This window comes from Panthera tigris, chromosome C1, assembly GCF_018350195.1.
Source record: "Panthera tigris isolate Pti1 chromosome C1, P.tigris_Pti1_mat1.1, whole genome shotgun sequence".
Lineage (NCBI taxonomy): Eukaryota > Metazoa > Chordata > Mammalia > Carnivora > Felidae > Panthera > Panthera tigris.
The window spans coordinates 187681960-187697696 of record NC_056667.1 but is presented as its reverse complement, the minus strand read 5'-3'; the positions used below and the strand labels follow the sequence as shown (position 1 = coordinate 187697696).

The window sequence follows — 15737 nt, the reverse complement described above, 5'->3', positions numbered from 1 at the left end:
TATTCACCTTCCCCTTAACGTTATACCATCCATACAGAAGCCAGAGTGATCCTCTTAAAGGTAGGTCGGGTTTTACCCCTCTTTTCAAACCCAAAGACTTTGTATCTTACTCTAAACCCCAGCTCCATGCAATGGCCTGCAGGATTTGCTTTCCCATTACCTCTCCCTCCTTCTCTCGCTTTGCCAGTCATGCTGCCTCCTACTTTTTTGCCAGACATCTGAGCCAGGTTAGAAGAATCAATCTGAGGTTGGTATTGTTCTATCTTGGGGGCATGGGTAGTCAAAGTGCCCATCTAAAAATGAAACAATACCATGGCTTATCTTTTTGCCCTCTTGCTCTCTGAAACCAGGATAGGCACAGTACCTTTTCACATCTGGAAGAGTAAATCTTTTTTTCCCTGCCTCTCTCTTTCCTAACTTTTGTTGAAATACTGTGCTTTATTTATTTCATTTAAGCCTTCTTATTATTTATTTATTTATTTATTTATTCCAAAGAAGACACTAAGTAGTTCAAGTAACTGGGGAGTCTATATTTGAATTACGAAACTATAACATTTGCCACCCAGTTTTTATCAGTATCTTAAAAATAAACTGAAGCTGATTGTTAAAAAATGATTACTTCCTGAATGTTAAAGAATGCTTTAAAATAAAATATTTTCCATGGATAAACATAAAAATGGATCATAGAATAATTTCAGTCAGTATTCTTATGAAGTCTACCAGTAGTATTCATCTAGTAAATTTTTAAACTGGAATTCATTGTGGTTGAAATAAATTCAAATGTAGCCTCTTTGTATCTTAACCCATGTGAAATAAATGTTGCAGCTGATTTCCTGGCATTGTTATGGCACTTTTATTCATGTTAACTGATAAGACAATAGTTTTAAATCAGACAGCAGTTGGCAAATTTAAATGGTAATTTCATGTTATAAATTTTATATAGAATAGGGTTCACTGATAAAAGGTTAATGCTAAAACATTCCTTTATATTTATTTTTTGGTGAGATTGAAACCTTAATGATTCCTCTGAATTTGGAACTTTATACATGAAGTTGTACTTTTAAAATGAAAATGCTTTTAAGAGCTATTATTGTTGTAGTTTATGGCAGATTCAAAAGGTTTTATTGAATCCTACTAATACTTGATGATTGTACTATAAATATTATGATAGGAAAAAATTTCTTAGTATCTGATCTAGTAAATGAAATCTTTCCTAGATGAAATCTTTCATTGATATACCATTATAACTTGATATGCCAATAGCATATCATAGGTTCAGTGCAATAAATTCTTCCAGTTCCTTCACTTTTTAGAACTATTTAAAGAATTAGAAATTTTGAGGTAGTGGAAAGAAAATAGCAATTGTGTTTATTGTAGCACAAGGAGGTGGGGAACCACACTGGAATTTAAGTCCTGAGTTATTCTTAGCAAACAACCTTTTGGTCTGAAGTATTAACTTGAGAGCACAAGGCTTTCTCAAACTTTAAGAGGACTGCATATCTAAAAGATAGGGATTATTAATTGATTTCTCAATTATTGCAGCTATTTTTCTCTTAAGATTCTGATGGCTATGTTACTGCATTTGACTGAAATTTATTCACATGTACCAACTTGGGTTTAATTCCAATTTCACTGGCTTACTGAGGTTAATAAATAGTAGAAAGAATAGGTACCAGATGAAAGAACTGAAGATTTGTTGAAAACCAGGAGGAAAGTCTAGTTCTCACACTTTTCAAACACACCACCCCAATCAACATTTACATATATACCCTGATTCTTGTTTTGTGTATTTCTTAGTAATCTGTGCGATTTTTCATCTCTATTTGATTTTAGGTCTGTTTTGTTTTTCTTTTTAGTTTTGTGTTATGAGGGCTGGTAAAGGGCCTTTTTTTGAACAAGAATAGAAATAGATTCATCTGTTTTTACAATGAATAAGGACTATAAAATATAAAAGAAATAATTTTAAAGCATTCAGACATTTACTGGTTACATAATGGCTAGTGAAAGAGGAATAGAGAGAAGAGGGGTGAAAAACAGGGAAATAATAGCCCCTTTACTATATTGGGTGTTTATTCTGTATTGGGCATTGTGCCTACCATGTCTTAACACACTGAATCTGCACAATGTCTTATGGAATAGATAGCATTACCTCCATTTTTACAACTGAAGGAACTGAAGCAGAGAATGACCAAATAAGTTACCCCAGGGTTTGAACCCAGACAGTCTGGTTGTAGAGCTCATACTGCAATACCTTGCTAATTCATCACAGAATTGAAGGAGAATCAAGACAAGGCTAGACTGGCCTGTGCTCTATTTTTTTTTTTAAATATGAAATTTATTGTCAAATTGGTTTCCATACAACACCCAGTGCTCATCCCAACAGGTGCTCTCCTCAGTGCCCATCACCCACTTTCCCTTCCCTCCCACCCCCCCCATCAACCCTCAGTTTATTCTCAGTTTTTTAAGAGTCTCTTATGGTTTGCCTCCCTCCCTCTCTAACTTTTTTCCCCCTCCCCCATGGTCTTCTGTTAAGTTTCTCAGGATCCACATAAGAGTGAAAATATGGTATCTGTCTTTCTCTGTATGACTTATTTCACAAAAGTATGGCCAACTGATCTTTGACAAAGCAGGAAAGAATATCCAATGGAAAAAAGACAGTCTCTTTAACAAATGGTGCTGGGAGAACTGGACAGCAACATACAGAAGAATGAAACTAGACCACTTTCTTACACCATTCACAAAAATAAACTCAAAATGACCAGTGCTCTTAGACCCAGACCAAGAGACAGAAATACAAGGGTGGACGAAGAAAAAGGGTGAAGAGATTCATGCAGTAATATCCCCATCTTGTGGTGTTTTAGTATATTCCTGAATGTATTGTTAAAATTTAACAACTCTAAACTAGCTCTAATTTAAATGAATTGAGGCATAAATGAAATTCAGATGAAGGTTGGTGGTTTCCCACATTTGTAATAAATAGTAATGGTATTCACTTCTTACAACAGCCTTTGGAGAAAATGCTATTATCACTCTATTTAACACATGAGGAAACAGGTTAAATAGTAAGCCTAGAGTCACAATGCCAGTAAATGGCTAAGCTGAGAGGCTCAGACTGGAATGACTATTCCAGCCCTAGGGTCTGCATTATTTACTGCCAATGCTGTGCTCATTTTTAATATTTGTGAAAGATGCACACACGTCAGTAAAGGATGAATGTAAATGTTTTATTGAAACCTAATGTGTGTCCACCGACTTCTACTTCTTTTTTCCAGTTGTAATCTAAGATGTTAGCTATCAAAAGGAAGTGTTTTGTTCTTTGGTGCGAGGCCATTTCTTGATTATGGTTTGGTTCCTATATGAGATCAATGCTTTTCTGTGCACCTGCCATCTCCCCCCCCCCCCCCCCCACTCCAACACCAGCACAAGATTCTGGCTTGTAAATGACACTTCATTTTAATATGTTATAGATTCAGTTCAAAAAAGTGGTGATCCATAACTAACTTTACTAACTTTGCAGAGATTTTTGGAGTTTTTGATTGATGGATGGAAAATTTGATAGCTTGCTAAGAAAAGTTTTTGGAATTGAACATGTTTATAGCAAAATTGATGTGTTGAATTGATTGACCCCCAGATTCGTTTTTGAGGTAAAAATTAGATCTGGGGGAGATAATTTTTTGTAGTAAAGTATTTGAATATTTTGTGGAAGTGGAACCTAATATTAAATAAACTATATCATTCCATGGTCCCTTTCATCTGTATTAATGTAATGACATTTAATCTTTGCACATGTACTATTTCTACTTCTGTTGTCACTTTGCATACATATATTCATTTTTGGTGAGGATGTGTTGAATTAAAAAATTTTTTTTAATGTTTAATTTTGAGAGAGAGAGAAAGAACAAGAGCAGGAGAGGGGCAGAGACAAAGGGAGACAGAGAATCTGAAGCAGGCTCCATGCTGTCAGTGCAAAGTCTGACGTGGGGCTTGAACCCACAAACCGTGAGATCATGACCTGAGTCAAAGTCAGACACCCAACTGACTGAGCCACCAAGGCACCCCTCAATGTGTTGAATTTTAATAACTAATGTTCCATCAGACTAGCATGGTATATAGTCAGTCATCTCTTTTTGTTGAACACTTCAGATGGGAGTTTGTGTGAGATGGAGTCTACAGAGAATAGATTCTTAACTTTTTATTTTGGCAGAGAACAAACTGAGGGTTGCTGGAGGGGTTTTTGGTAGGGGGGATGCACTAAATGGGCAAGGAACATTAAGGAGGATACTTGTTAGGATGAGTACTGGGTGTTTGTTACGTGTAGGGGATGAATCACTGGATTCTACTCCTGAAATCATTATTGCACTGTATGCTAACCAACTTGGATGCAAATTAAAATAAATAAACAAATGAAGAAACTTTTCATTTTGAAATAATAGGAAACTTTCGAAAACTTGAAAGAATACTACAAAGAACTCATGAAACTCATTACTCAGATTCACTAATTTTTGGTATTTTGCAACATTTGCTTTATTGTTTTTTTATATATACAGTTGCTTCCCCCATACCATTTGGCAGTCGATTGCATTTATCATGCCCCTTTAGTCTTTAATACTGCAGTCTTTATTTATTTCCCAAGAATGAGGATATTGGCAATATACATTTGATAGGCCTCCCATGATAGAGTGATTGGCACGTTAGAGAATATGTTTAATGAGACAGTGTAGAGAGGGCAAAGAAAAAAAGTCTTTTTTTTTTTTTTCTTAAGAGTCATTTATTTGTCAATTATACCTCAATAAAGAAAAAACAGTTTTTTTTAGTAAAGTCATTTATTTTACTTCTGAATATTTACCAGTACTGGGCACAGTTATAGATGCCCCTCAATAAATGCATGTTGGCTGATTTTTTTTTAATATAATTTATTTTCAAGTTGGCTAACATACAGTGTATATACAGTGTAGTCTTGGCTTCAAGAGTAGATTCCCATAATTCATCACTTACATACAACACCCACTGCTCCTCCCAACAAGTGCTCTCCTCAAAGCCCATCACCCATTTTTCCCTCCTCCCCACACCCCCAATCAACCCTTAGTTTGTTCTCTGTATTTAAGAGTCTCTTATGTTTTGCTTTCCTTTCTGTTTGAAACTATCTTTCTCCCTTTCCTTCCCCCATGGTCTTCTGTTAAGTTTCTCAAATTCCACATATGAGTGAAAACATATGATACCTGTCTTTCTCTGAATGACTTATTTCACTTAGCATAATATCCTCTAGTTCTATCCACGTTGTTGCAAATGGCAAGATTTCATTCTTTCTCATTGCCAAGTAGTATTCCATTGTATATACATACCACATCTTCTTTATCCATCCATCAGTTGATGGACATTTGGGCTCTTTCCATACTTTGGCTATTGTTGATAGTGTTGCTATAAACATTGGGGTACATGTGTCCCTGTGCATCAGCACTCCTGTGTCCTTTGGAGAAATTCCTCGTAGTGCTATTGCTGGTTGTAGGGCAATTCTATTTTAATTTTTTGAGGAATCTCCACACTGTTTCCTAGAGTGTCTGCACCAGTTTGCATTCCTGCCAGTGGTGCAAGAGGGTTCCTGTTTCTCCACATCCTTGCCAACATCTGTTGCAGAAACAGTCTTGATCTGAACAAGCTTGTGGTGGGAAATCCAAGAAGCAGTAGTCATTTATTCATGCCATAAATATTTGAGTGCCTAGGCATTGCACTAGGCTGTAAGGGGTAAAACTGTGAACATAATACACAGTGTCCTTAGGAGGTTATAATTTATAGTGTGAGGAGAAAGTGCCAGTACAGACAACCAAACAATTTCAGTTTCAGTACAGTGTAGTGAGTGCTATGATAGGAAAGATAGAAATCCCTGGTTAAAAGATCATTGATGACTTTGAGAATGAATTGTAGAATGCATTACAACTCAAAGGATGCAGACTTTGGAGAAGAAAGATAGATGCTAGATTGCAGGAAATTGAGAGATAAGTGAAGGGTAGTATACTATAGCTGAATTCAGGAAATTTAGCAGTGAAAAGGAGAAAACACTAGTTTAACAAGAGGTGGGTACCTAGAAGTATTTAATATTTTTCTGTCTTTCCCACTCCCAATAAGCTGGACTAGTTGAATATAGAGACTGGGAATGAGGGGAAATGAATGGGATCTAGGACATACTTAATATATATTTATTCATACAGAAATGGAGAAAAAGATGAGAAAGAGGTGTGGTTCAAGGATACATTTTAGTGATGAAAATCCTCGCTGAGGGATGTGATGTTCTTAGTAATGGGGTGAAATGAAGTCATACGAAGAGGTGGAAGGGTGAAACTAGAGGCTTGACCAACTTGGAAACTGCTTAGAACGTGCTTTAGAGGGAATGACTTAAGAAGTGGGGGGAAAAGACTAATAAGAGTACTGCCAAACAGCAGTCAGGGCCCAGTTGAAGCAGGAATTGGTATTAGACTTGGTGTTTGTGCATAGCTTCCCATAGAGCTCTGCTGTCTCAAAAGTAGTGAGGTTATCCTTAAGTTATCCTTAAGTTATCAAGGGTTAGATCATCTGGTTCTTTTTTATTTTTGCATAATATAATTAAAGATGCATGCAACTTTTCATTACTATTTTGTTTCAACGATTCATTTCAGTGATCTTTTTCTCTTCCTGCATGATAATGAGACTGGCCCTTTTCCACCTCCTTTACCTATCATTTTCTTCCTTCCTGCATTTTCACAGCATGCTATTTCTCTGAGATGCCCCAGCAAGCAGGCCAAGCATCATACTGACTTCACAGAAGAACAGGCTGAGCTGACACCTGTAAGTTCTGTAAACCTGTCCGTGGGACTGCTAAAATAGCAATGAAGAGGAATGCATTCTTTAGAACTCCTGATGATGAAAACTGGTCATATACCTAAATTTTTTGAATTAAAATTAAACCAGTCTTAAACTAGCAGAAAACAAATGAGCAACTGCATGAAACAGTACAACTGAATGTTAATACGGTAAGATTATATAGGTGGTAGGATATCTGATATAAAGAAATTTTGTATCAGAACCTAAAGCTACATACTTTCTTTCTTACTCTGAAACTAAGGGCTTTTGTATATTTCTTAAGGTATGGACAAATTTAGCTGTTCTTCCGAATGGGGTTGTCAAGTAGAGTGACTCTTCCACACTGATGCTTCACTGAAAACCCAATTTCTTTCTTCAAAAATGTACCCTCTGATCAGTGGTTGACAAAGCTGGATGCTTAAGAGCTGTGCTGTTCCTTATGGTAGCCCCTAGCTACATGTGGCTATTAAGCACTTGAAATGTGGTTAATCCAAATTGAGATGTGCTATAAAAATAAATTACACCATAGATTTCAAAGACTTAATATTAAATATATAAATGTTAATATTTTTATTGATTCTTGAAATTATATTATTTTGGATATTTTCAGTTAAAAGATACTAATGTTCATTTTACCATTCCTTTTTTTTTAATGTGGTTACTAGAAAATTAAAAAAAATTTTTTTTTTATGTTTATTTATTTTTGAGACAGGGAGAGACAGAGCATGAACGGGGGAGGGTCAGAAAGAGAGGGAGACACAGAATCCGAAGCAGGCTCCAGGCTGTCAGCACAGAGCCCGACGTGGGGCTCGAACTCACGGACCGTGAGATCATGACCTGAGCCGGACACTCAACCGACTGAGCCACCCAGGCACCCCTAGAAAATTTTAAATTTTATTTGTGGCTTGTATTATATTCAGTTGGACACTGCTGCTTCAGAATCATCTATGAATAACAAGAAAATGCCAAGTTCCTGACCCCTGTCCAACCGAATCAGATTCCCTCTGACCCTCCTTCCATTTCTTTCCATCCCCTTCCCTTCCCTGGTAATAACCTAGTAACCCAGTGAATTGATTTCATAATTCACTAGTGGGTTATATCCTGCATAGTGAAAAACACTTTTCTTACCTCACCTTCAGCCCCTCCCTTATACTCTTAAGCATCATCGACACTTGCTGTAATATTTGCATTGCCATCTACTTGTTTCAGTTCTTAATCCTTCCAGTCCCAGTACCCCCATTTTATAACAAATAATATAGATCACTATGTTTATCCCAAGTGAAATTCATAGATAGTATACCCTACCTACATACCTACTTTTTAAAATAAATTTAATGCCCTAATTAATACCCATGGTGGAGAATAACCAAAAAGTAACTTATAATATAATAATGTATCTATTTCAGTTTTTAAATGTTTGACCACCACTGTAGTAAAAGACATAATAACATAATCATATAAATCAATCATATAAATCAATAAAAATCCACTTATAATTTGGATTTAAGAAAGGTGAGCAGAAGTCATTTTTTACAGGAAAAAAGAAAGGAGAAATATGGGTGGGCCTAGAACTAAAACATTTTCTGACAAATAATTGCAGACAAAACATACCTATATTTGGTAATAGAAAAAGGAAAATAACCTTAACTGAAGTAGGGATAATGTGCTGAGGCTACTTATAGGCTCAAAGAAAAGAAAATGGGGAAGTATAAAATTTTTACAAATGAGTCTTATTTCTAATTGTGATAAAACCATTCACTATCTTACAAATTGGATGAGGCAATAATAAAATTTTGATATTTGATATTTTTACAGCATAGATTTCTCATTATGCTATAACTATTTTAAATAAGATAGTAATATGGAATATTTTAAAAGTCTTTATTACTGAAGCTCAGAGAAGTCCTTGCATTTTGTCCTTGTCTTTTCATTAACAGTATTTAGTTCTTAATTCTGTTAAAAGGAACTAAAAATCTCTCCTGTCATTTGCTTGCATGTGACAGAGTGCACAATGATACTGTCTGTTCTGGTTTGGCAACTCTTTAAGCTAGGTTTCCATTGGTGAAATGATTTTCCAACGTAATGAATAACTCTTGGCAAACTTTGGACAAAAGAAAGTGCAGGCTTCCCCCAATTTATTTCACAAGGTAAATAGTATTCTTGGAAGAGTCACTGAATATTAAAATTACACAGAAATATATTGTATTTATATGTAAAACGGAGTTGGGGTCTAAGCTCAGAATATTAGGAACAGTATTTCCCATCTATATGATTTTCTATATAAAGACAGTAAAAGTTCATGTATGATATGGGACTTTTACGTTATTATGTGACATTGTTCCACGCTTCAGGGCATCCAGCATTTCTGTTTCCGTCATAATAAATACCAATAACACCCTCCTCCTCTTCATTGTGACAGTCCAAAATATCCCCATTTTCTGAAATGTCTCCTTGAAGGTAGTACTGCCCCCTTCTAGAGCCTCTGATATCTCTATTTGTTCTGTTTCTACCTCCCACAATACCCCTAGCTGCTGGTTACTCATCTTCCAGGACTCTAAGCATTTTGAGAAATACTTTCTGAGCCCCTAATTTTGTATTAGATACTCCACCTCCTACCTGCTTCCATACCACTTAACACATTGTATTATGGTTGCCAGTTTATCTCCCTGTTAGACTCTGAGCTTTGTGAGAGCAACAGAATGCCTATCCTGATCACCTTTGCATTTCCAGTGCCTTACATGGCTCCAGGCTCAAAGTTGAAATCTAATAAATAATTGAAAAAATAAAGGGGAAAATGGAAAAGAGAAAATAAGCTAATAAACCAGTGAAATGGATTGAAAATAAGCCACTGACTTTGTATTGTTAGTGGTGAATGAAAGAAAATCTAAGAAGGCCCTATTTAAATGAAGTGACGTGCATTTTTGTTACCAGCACTGTGTGCCATGACAGAAGACTAATTTAAGGACATGCACAAACCACTGTGGCCTTTGCTTTTCTCAGTCCTCCAACTGCATACGACTTTTCTCATCCCTCTTGCATTTTTCTCCAGTAACCAGTTCTCCTGACATCCTAGCCCACTTTCTGAGGAATGTGTTTCTGAGCAACATATGACTGGCACCATTAGGGGAAGATAAAGTAAGGCATTTGTTGAAGGAAGGAGTTGGCTGCTTGTGGTTTCTAGGTTTTCATTTTTGTGCTACAAATACTTAAAACTTAGAGGAAACATGCCGGCCTGGCTTCCCTCCCAGCTAGTGAGTAAGCAGTGAATACCTATGTGACTGTCCCAGGCACAGAATAATTTATGATCATGTTCAGATATTGTTTGTGGTCTAATTTTTTGGATGTGGATTATTTTTGGTACACCAGCTATGATAATATAATGATTATCTCCCTTTCATTTTAGGCTGTTTAAACCTTTTAATACTTTCTTCTTTTTTTTAATGTTTATTTACTTTCAGAGAGAGAACATGCATGCGAGTGGGATAGGGACAGAGAGGGGGAGAGAGAGAGAGAGAGAGAGAATCCCAGGCTGACAGTGTAGAGCCTGACATGGGGCTGGATCTCATGAACTGTGAGATCATGACCTGAGTGGAAATCAAGAGTCAGGAACTTAACCCACTGCGCCACCCAGGTGCCCCAAACCTTTTAATATTTTTAAATGTATAACTTCTATTTATGAGTCTTTAAACAAATACAGTTAGGTATCATCATTTCTCACTGTTTAGATTACAGGTTTCTTTTTTAGTGATTTGAAGTCTTGAGGTGATTTGAGTTTGAGGACTAATTGAGTAAATCCTGTATGATTTTTAAGTTTAAACTCAAATTTAATGTCTGGAATTATATTCACCAAATAATAGTTCATTTTGATGGCATGAAGCAGATTTTTTAAATTTAATTTGAAATATAATTTTCTGAATATAGATATTCTACTTATTTGAGGGATCTTTTTCTGAAAAAGTAATCTTTGAATAAGATAAAGGAAATAGGAGTAGGTTTTTAAGAAATAGTTTTCTGTATTATTCTGTATAATTGTGTAAGAATACATTTGTTTCCAGGGACACCTGGGGTGGCTTAGCTGGTTGCGTGTCTGACTTTTGATTTCATCTCAGGTCATGATCCCAGGGTTGTGGGACTGAGCCCTGCACCGGGCTCCATGCTGAACCTGGAGCCTGCTTGGGATTCTTTCTCTCTCCCTCTGCCCTTCTCCCTCCCTTGCATGTGTGGTCTCGGTCTCTCTCTCTCTCTCTCTCTCTCTCTCTCTCTCTCGTGAATGAATAATAAGTAAATAAATAAATAAATTTTTAAAAATTAAATAAAATACATTTGTTGCCATTGCATGTGAGCAAAAAATGAATGAATGGAAGAGCAGTGGAAGTTATAGTTGCTCTTTTTAATTGTCCTTCCCAGTTTTCTCCTTGGTCTTAGTGGATTGTTGACCTCAACAATTAAATAATTAAATTGCAATTTTAGAAATTTCTCTTGCCCTGTGTCTTTATGGATAAGGCAACTAATCTTTTCCTTCAGGAGGATTATACTATTTAGGTAAATGAGGACCTAGAGATAATTGTCTCTGTTCTTGTTATTGTTTGATCCTGTTAGTGCTAATCTTAATGAATATGCCCAATTTTTTTTAACCTTAGTTTTTTTTCCTTTTTTTTTTTTTGTTTGTTTGTTTGGTTTTTTTTTTTTGCAGGAATGGGTGAAAGGGGCAGGTATGCTTATAAGGTTCATCTTGTATTAAAGCATAAATTATATAGACAATCAAATATTAAGTAGCAAACTCAACTCAGTGTAGTGTAGATATGAGCAAAGATTAAGTTAATATTCTTTTCTGTAACAGTGTTTCTAATCTTAGAATAGAATTAAGATTAGAATTAATATAAGATTAATCTTAATAGAATATTAATCTTAGTGTGTTTTATTATCTCTGACAACTTTCTGAGAGTGGGTGCTACTCTAGTTCACTTAAATTTCTTTCCAAAGAATTTTTTTCTCAAGAATAACTTGATATACAGTTATATTTATAAAATATATATTTATATATTACAAAATATAACTTTATATACAGTTATATTTATAAAATGTAATATCATAGAGTATTTTCTGTAATTCCACTCAGCAGTGTCGATGTATTGTTTTAAATGGTGGTTAGTAACTACATAGCTTTAAAAAATAAATTCTAATTCAGAATTATTTAGGGACAGGCAAGTTTGAATTACATATATATGGAAACAACTATAATTTATACTCTGTGAGTTCAAATACAATTGCATGAACTTACATTGAATATGTTACTAAAAAGTTATTAAGGGAGAAAAGGATAGTTAGGGACTTCATTATTCACAAACCATTCTTATGAAAATATATTAAATGCTTGATTTAATCAGTGTAAAGAAACTATACTGTTAATATTTTGTTTATGTCATTTGTTTGCTATGTAAGTCCTTTATTGTGCAATATAGTCCTATTAGTGTTGATATAATGAGTGAATTGATAAGATTTTATTGAAAACAGGTGATATCCACTAGGCAAAATATTTATGGACATTTTTTTCTCTTGGTGTAGCTATCATTGAATTGATCAGAAATACTTGCAGAGTTTTTGAAATGATACAGACTTGTTCTATTTTCATAAGAATATACTACCTAAAGCTATATAGGCTATATAGCCTATAGAGATAGGCTTTAATAAGAGGAAGGAATACATTTAGTCATTGGTCTTCAACACCTATTTATCTGTGCCGTGTGCACAGCACTCACAAACATTGCCCAAGAAGACCAACTGGCTCTGTGATCTGTGCAGTGCATGGTCCATTTTCTCAGAGTGAGGGACCACCAGGAGTCAGGTAGGGCATGCCTGCTGGCATAGATAGTGTCTGCCTCTCCATCCTTTTCTTCTTCTTTTTTTTTTTTTTTTTAACTTTTCTTATGAACACATTTCACTGTAGGAAAGAGACGTGAGATTAATGATAGAGAATCATTCTTTGTCTACTTTATATTTTAAACACATAAAATCTCTGCTGACTTCTATTGCCTTTTTTGTTTTTCTCTCTTTTTCTGCACAAGCACTCCTATCTGGACAGGGAAACCTCCCTTCTTCTGAGAAACATTGCAGGAAAACCTTCTCATTTGCTGACCAAGGTGATACTTCTTCTTTCCACCTGCATGTAAATATTTGTTGCCTTTTAGGTAGAATATAATTTCTAGTTTTGATTGTGCTCTCAGATTGTACTTTCTTATTTAAGCACTTTTGTTGTTAGTAGAGTTATTTTTTCTCTTACTGAAGGTAATTGTTTATTGATCTTAATGACTTAAGATACAATGACTTAATATTCTGCTCTCAATATCAGAAAATATTGAGAGTGGAAAATATTTTCCATAATTTTTCACTAGCTTTTAACTTTTGTAAATGACCTGACCAATCTAGTTTAACATTTTATTTCATTTTAAAGCCAAAAAACATTGCTTTAATTTTAACTTTCATTACTAGTGGTTATCCATGCTCTGAGTTTCTTTAGCAAATTTTGTTTTCTAATTCTTGTTTGCATTATAAACACTTTGTTTAATTAAAACATTTATTTATATAAACAGAATCTTTAATTTACATTAGTTTAATCAAATTGGAAGAGAAAGCTGTAATTTTAATTTCTCAGTTCTCTGCCTTCAGAATGGTTTGAATTGGTCCAACTGGATTTTCACTGGGCTGATATTTTACATCAATTTAAAATCCTTAAAAAAAAAGGGTGGGGGGAGGCGAGGCGGTGGGGGGTTTAAAAAAAATCCTTTAGCCACTGTCTTTATTAACTAAGGAATAACAGAATAGGGAAGCTGAATAGATTTTTACCTCTTTTCAAGTCATGTTTTTATTTCATTATCTTAATTTAAATACTGTTAAATTCAAGAATGGTTCAAGAATGAATTCAAGAATTCAGACTTGGTTATAGTTTCTTTGGAATATGTGTGGTGATTATGGGTAATGTGTCTTAAGTTATTATGTCTGAGGGTTTTTTAAAAAAATGTATTACTTAACCTTATAAACTTGTGAAAGAGGGTAATAAGGCTAAAATTAAAATCTCTCTGAGAGGAGCAGCTCAAAGACCCATGAGTCCGCAGTGAAATCCTTTCTCTCGCTTGAGTTTCTCTTTGAAGTGATCTAGGAATGGGGTAGAAGCAGCTTATGGTAGGGAAATGTAGAATTCTAAGCAGATAATAGCCACGTTATACTTTATAACCATAGCAAAGTTTTTTCCTTTCCTCAGCTCCTACTCTGTTTACTCTCTGTCTCCCCAGAATCCACACTCATAGCTTCAACTAGGATCTCTGTTCTAGATGAGATCTCTTTACATGAGAGCAACATATTTCCAGATCGCTATCAGGCATTTCTTAAAGATTACCAGCATTTTCCCAGCATCTCCACTCCTACAGATCTCTAGCTTTGTTACTCACACTTACCCTGGGGCCTCACAGTTTATGTCCTTCTTGTGACATTTCTGTTTCTGTTCAGAATGCTGCCACTGTCCTGGTTACCCAGGTGTGAGCCCTCCTTACCATTGATAGTGCCTTTTTTCTCAGTTACTATCTTAAAGCTACAATGAAGAAATTGCAGGATTAGGCTCACCCATCCATTTTATTACCATTGCTACCACCCTAAAATAGGCGCTTACCTCTTATCAGGCTACCGCACTGGCCTCTTCATTCTTGCCTCTCTTTCCTCCAGTCCATTTTGTATACTGCACTCAGATGTAACATTATACCATTTCTGTTGTTTATTTATTGAACAAATATTTGTTGAGTCAGGTATTATGCTAGGGACTGAGATACAGCTTTGTATAAAATGGACATATCCCTCTACCCTCAGGAGCTCACAGTCTACTTAGAAAGACAGATAAAAAAAATATTAACAAGCAAATATAAGCAAATTCTAAATTATGTTAAATACTATGGAGGAAGCAAGGTAAAATAGAGAGTACTGGGGAGAATATTAGGGATACATTTTCTTTAGATGGTAAAATCAGAAAAGACCCTTCTAAATGGGCAGCATTTAACCTAAACATTGAAGGAAGAAAAGAAGCCAGCTTGAGGGTGAAGGTTAGTGTTACATATAGATAGGCTTAGGGAGAAGACTTAGGTAGGTTTGAGAAGTTGAAAAAAAGGTTATGTTGCTGGAGCCACAGAAGTTGAATGTAGATAGGAGTGGTCTTGATTTGGGTTTGGAGAAGTAGGCAGGAACCAGATTGTTCACAGCATGCTTAAAGATTTTGTATTTTTTTTCCAAATGTAGTGGCAAACTGTTGAAGAGAATAACTTCATTCAACAGATACATGCTATGTTCACAACCCTGGGGCTTTGGCAGTGAGCAGTACAAAATTCCTATCTCGGGGAGAGTTATCCAGTCAGTAACTCTCATTTCCCTCTGCCCAAGAGACAGTGATCCCAACTGCAGCATCAGAGCCATCTCTGCTCGGATTATCTCCTTCTCCCATTACCTAGGTGTTGGAACTGCTGGTCTATATAGCCAACACCTGGCTCCAGCTATGTCCCTGCTTACATACAACAAGAAATTTGAGCAAGAATGTGATTTATTAGCATAGAACCTAAACACATAGGCTGGGATGGGGCATGGAATCAAGGAGGTGGTAGAAATCCCCAGATAACCCATGCTGCAGGAGCTTCTCAATGTCAGTGTCCTCAATACCACAGAATTTGGCTGTTGTGAAGCTAAAATGAATTTATACCTCTTGCATGCCACCTTTGTGGCAGTCTGGTTCCCTTTACCCAAAAAGCATCATGCCCCGGTTACGACCCACCTCTCATATGCACTTTTCCAAACTAAGACATTGTGACACCCAGTAGAATGAACAGTAGAATGAACATAGTGGCACTGTGCTTAAGCCAAGGCAGCAA

The 15737-nt window shown here is 35.7% G+C and overlaps 1 protein-coding gene across 3 annotated transcripts in view; it reads left to right on the top strand.

Moving 5' to 3' along the window:
* RAPH1 (Ras association (RalGDS/AF-6) and pleckstrin homology domains 1) overlaps positions 1-15737 on the top strand; it is a 107289-nt gene that overhangs the window by 49669 nt on the left and 41883 nt on the right. For 2 of the 3 annotated variants that reach the window (XM_042995122.1, XM_042995123.1), the window contains exons 5-6: positions 6739-6819; positions 12900-12974. The exons of the other annotated variant lie outside the window; for it this stretch is intronic. In XM_042995122.1, the coding sequence (XP_042851056.1) occupies positions 6739-6819; positions 12900-12974 (156 nt within the window). The remainder of the gene's footprint in view (positions 1-6738; positions 6820-12899; positions 12975-15737) is intronic. 3 annotated transcript variants of the gene reach the window in all.